At 37.8% G+C, this 5,201-nt stretch overlaps 1 protein-coding gene across 13 annotated transcripts in view; it reads right to left on the bottom strand.

Annotated features, from left to right (window-relative positions):
- Window positions 1-433: 433 nt before the first annotated feature.
- LOC102887582 (zinc finger protein 234) overlaps window positions 434-5,201 on the bottom strand; it is a 15,081-nt gene continuing 10,313 nt past the window's right edge. For 12 of the 13 annotated variants that reach the window (XM_006911781.3, XM_025046758.1, XM_015589298.2 and 9 more), the window contains one exon: window positions 434-3,830. In XM_006911781.3, coding sequence (XP_006911843.1) covers window positions 1,966-3,830 — 1,865 coding nt within the window. In that variant the 3' untranslated portion in view covers window positions 434-1,965. Of the gene's footprint in view, window positions 3,831-4,766; window positions 4,890-5,201 lie in introns of those variants that run through there. The other variant, XM_015589304.2, reaches the window with a different exon arrangement.

Raw genomic sequence — 5,201 nt, 5'->3', positions numbered from 1 at the left:
GGAAACCAGTCTCCCCAACAACACTGAAAAGTCCACCATTGTGTCTGAGTACAGGGTGGCATCCAAACTTGCTCTTTACCCTTCCTTGTTCCACAGTCTGAGCAGCCATGGCTATTACGCCATGTTCTTTCCTATGCACACCTTTTCAACAGGGGATCTTTTTTTAAATACACCACATTGTATATATATCTATTTTGTTTTGAGCCCTCTCCCTGTTATGAATTTATACTTAGAGCACAGCATGCATAAATTACAAAGATATGATTTTCGAAGTTCGTTAATTTATCTCTGTATGCAAAATAACCAGAAAATGCTTTGGATTTTAAATTGGCTTTCAGAATCTATTCCTTAACTTTGATCTTATATAATGTCATAGAACGCTCATATTTAGGAGGTCTTAATTGTAAGGCATAATTACTTAGAACTTTAAAAATTCAACTGTAGTTGTTTACTGCTTTGGTAATATTCAATGTTCAGTGAAATACTAAAACATAACTTAAGAAGCTATAAAATGGAAAAATACCACAAAATGCTTCTTGCAAGGGAAACCACATGAAGAACACCCCTTTACACATTATCTTACACATGTATACATATACACATGTACATGTGCAAACACACACATAAACACACTCCCAAAGGTTATGCTATGAAGACTCCAATTTTTGATCTCTCAAAGCCCATGTTACATATTTCTCCTGTTATTACAGATATCTGCCATAATTTTAATGGCTTAGGTTAAAATAGGAATACATCAAAACTCAAATTCCTATAGATGTATACTTATTTCCATTTTTAAAAATTCAATGGCGTCATTGATGTGGCATTCATCTTCTTGGTATTTTAATCTCTTAATCGTAACTTCCAATTATATGATTTCCAGATCAAAGAGATGTACAACCTATATTTTTATATGCACTCCTTTCCCAAAACTGTGCTTCACCGCTAGCAATAGGAAAGGCAATATAAACATCAGTCTTGTCTCAATAATACATTTGATAAAATTAACGCATTCCCACAAGTTTTTTGGGTATTCATTTCATGGGTATGGGGGAAGAATATGGCCTAGCTCCTACCTGAGAAGTTTTGATAAGAGAAATGCCACAGTAATTAGAAGGCAAACATTTCAAAGTTCATTGGAAATGCAGATCATTAGAAATCAATAATAAATTCAAGACTAAGAAAACTGTCATTGAACTACCTGGGACACTTTCAGAGTGTTCCAGTAAACCCCTGCCTTAACATTGATATATAAAAGTCAACTGTGTAATATGCAGCAACTTCTTGTAAAGGTAAAAAAAAAATTTTTCAATCTGTACTGTCAGAAAAATTACAAGGTAGTTCAGTTATGCTGTACACAATCCTTGGAAAACAAGACAGGGCCCCAAATAATTAGAATCCAACTTGAGAACAGGGGCTGTGGGGAAGACAGGAGCCAACTGCAATAGGGTGACTAATACCATATTAATATCACAGACTGCGATACTGAATGACTTTCCACATTTCAACAAATGTTCCTCTCCCTGAATTAATTTTATTTTGTAGGTTCCCTCCTCTGGATACAATTTCACATATTGTACATTTTCTCCTTTGCGTGTATTTAACATACAAGTTCTGAGGACACCCACTAGCATGAGTTGATGTTATGGATGATGTGACTCAGCAGTAAACACGTTGCCCTCATGGAGCTTACATTCTGGGGGTATCACTTCTGGCTTGCCCATCATCACATTTCCATTAAAGGCCAGACAAAATGCTTTCCCTTTCTAAGTCCCATCTCCTAAGTCACGTCTGATAAACGTCAAAGTTCTGAAGTGTTTACTGCACCATTTACAACTGTGTGGCCTGCTGAAAATTGAAATATACTCAGCTATTGCTTAAACACCAACTGAACTAAATCGAATATTTTCTCTATGAAAACTGATGATTTTAAGAATTTGGGTTGCACGAGTTTTTAAAGAAATGTCATTTTGTAGAACTTTTTGCCGCTGACAATTCTTTGATGTTTTTACCACTTTCATCACTTTCATAAAATGTATCACCATGAATTTTGTGATGACTTACAAGATTGGACCGCCAACTGAAGGTCTTACCACACATGTCACACTTGTAAGGTTTCTCCCCTGTGTGAACTCGCCCATGGTACTGAAGCTGTGAAGATCGACTGAAGACTTTCCCACATGCATCACATTTGTACGGTTTCTCCCCAGTGTGGACACTCTGATGCAGCTGAAGGCTTGAGGCCTGACTGAAGTGCTTCCCACACTCCCCACACTTATATGGTTTCTCTCCTGTGTGGACCCTCTGATGCATGTCGAGATTCAAGCTCCACTTAAAGCCCTTCCCACACTCCTCGCATCTGTATGGCTTTTCTCTGGTGTGGACTTTTTGATGGGCTTGAAGGTGCGAACTCCGCCCGAAGCTCTTCCCACATTCGTCACATTTGAATGGCTTTTCTCCACTGTGGACCCTCTGATGGGTCAGAAGATGTGAGGCCTGGCTGAAGACCTTTCCACACTCCTCACAATTATATGGTTTTTCTCCCGTGTGGATCCTGCAATGAATTTTGAGATCTGCTCTACGACTGAAGCCCTTCCCACACTCTTCACATTTGTACGGTTTCTCCCCAGTATGGATCAGCTGGTGAACCTGAAGTCGTGAACTCTGGTTGAAGCCCTGCCCACATGCCTCACACTTATAAGGTTTCTCTATACTGTGGGCCTTCTGATGGATTTTAAGATACGAACTCTGACGGAAGCCCTTCCCACATACCTCACATTTATAGGGTTTCTCTCCTGTGTGGACCACGAGGTGAACTTGATAATGGATTTTCATCCTGAAGCTCTTCCCACAGTCATCACATTTATATGGTTTCGCTCCTGTATGAACTCCCTGATGGGCTTGAAAACTTGAACTGTAAATGAAGCCCTTACCGCACTGTTTACATACATACGGTTTCTCTCCAGTATGGATTCTCCGATGAGCCTGAAATTGTGAAGGTTGAATGAAGCACTTACCACACTCCTCACATTTATAAGGTTTCTCTCCTGTGTGGACCCTCTGATGGATATGCAGATTTGAGCTACAAGTGAAACACTTCCCACAGTCTTCACATTTGTATGGTTTCTCTCCTGTATGGACCATACAATGGCTATTAAGTGCTGACCTACGACGGAAGTTCTTCCCACATATATCACATTTGAACGGTTTTTCCCCAGTGTGGATTCTCTGATGTTCCTGAAGATGGGACGCATGAATAAAGGCCCTTCCGCATTTGTCACAATTATAAGGTTTCTCTCCTGTGTGTAACTTACAATGAACAGTAAGTGTTGATCTGTGACTGAAGCCTTTCCCACATTCCTCACATCTGAACGGTTTCTCTACAGTGTGGACTTTCTGATGGGTTTGTAGATGTGAGTTCTGACTGAATTCCTTACCACACTCATCACATTTATAGCGTTTCTCTCCCAAGTGAACTCTCTGATGAATACGGAGTGCTGAGCTATAACAGAAGCTTTTTCCACACTCACTACACATATGAGACTTCTCTCCTGAGTGTATCTGTTGATGAAGATCAAACTTGGAGACATCATTGAAAGATTTTTTACATTCATTACACTGGTAAGGTTTCTGGCCTGTGTGAGTTATGGATAGTCCTGTCCCAACCTGGCTGGGTGAATCGCCTTGTCTGGGGAACTGAAAGCTCTTTATAATCGAGTCTTGATGCCTGGTTAAGTCACTTGCAATCTGTTGCCAGATCTGCCAGCAGAAAAGCTCTTCACATGGTCCTGCTTCTGGAATGGTCTTTATCTCACTTTGGATCTTTCCTCCTGTAAAGACAGAAAATTCAGAGACGTGGACAACTGAAGGCTTTGTGTTTTCAAGATTTCACATTTAGGAGACAGAATTAGATTTTAATGAATCCAAGGGAAATTCACTTTTTCTTGTCTACCGTGTATCATGTTCTCTGGTTTACATGCTTATAGAAACCTAGAGGTGGTTCAGTTGGCTCCTAGTCACTAAGTATAATGAAATCCATTAGTACACACCCAGTCTCCTGTGTGAGGTACTAGTTAGACATCAAAGATTTAATTAAAAAAAAAAATGATAATGTGTTTCAAACTGTTAACCTATGTCCATTTCTACTGAATTTCAAAGTAGGTGTAGAATCTTGACTAGTAAATTATGTAGTTAATAAATTATGTAGATAGAAAAGTTATATAGGTAATCAAATATGAATCAATTAAAACTTTAAGGGAAAGCAATAACATAAATACTTCAAATTTTGAGTTCATATAATATTTTCTAATAGCCAATACCTCAAAGTATTTATATTTACATATTCAAAGTATTCCTGGAAAGTCAGCACAACATAAACACTTAATCTTGTTTTTCTTGTGTTTACAAACATTAAATGAGTTGGCAACTATTATAAACTTTTGACTACTTTTAGTAATTTCAGTTTAGAAATGTGTTTTCTAAAAGATTTACTCTTGTTGGTATTCTAAAGTTTCTGTATTTATACAAACTTATCTAAACATCTGGAGATTGTTTTCAATAAACTTTCAATTAGTTTAAAAACTACTTCTCTTAAAACTCAACAATAAGAAAACAAAGAACCCGATTAAAAAAATGGGCCAAAGACCTTAAAAGACAATTCACCTAACAAGATATACAGATGGCAATTAAGCATATAAATAGATGTTCTACATCATATGCCATTAGAGAACTGCATATTCAAACAACAATGAGATATCACTACGTACCTATTAAAATGGCCAAAATCCACAACACTGATACCACCAAATACTGACAAGGATGTGGAGCAACAGGAACTCTCATTCATTGCTTGTGGAAATGCAAAACAGTACAGCCATTTTGGAAGCCACTTTGGTGGTCATTTAGAAAACTAAACAAACTCTTACCACAGGATCCAGCTGTTTTGCTCCTTGGTATTTACCAAGAGTTGAAAACTAAAGTCCACACAAAAACTTGTACATGGGTGTTCACAGCAGCTCTAGTCATAGTGACAAAAATTGGAAGCAAACACAAGATGTTCTTCAGTAGGTGAACAGATAAACAAACTGTGGTATATCTACACAACAGCATATTATTCAGTGCTAAAAAAAAATGATCTATTGAGCTGTAAAAAGGTAAATGCATATTACTAAATAAAAGGAACTAGTCTGAAGAGTCTACAT

This window comes from Pteropus alecto, unplaced genomic scaffold, assembly GCF_000325575.1.
Source record: "Pteropus alecto unplaced genomic scaffold, ASM32557v1 scaffold194, whole genome shotgun sequence".
NCBI classification, from domain to species: Eukaryota; Metazoa; Chordata; class Mammalia; order Chiroptera; family Pteropodidae; genus Pteropus; species Pteropus alecto.
This window is presented reverse-complemented; position numbering and strand designations above follow the sequence as displayed.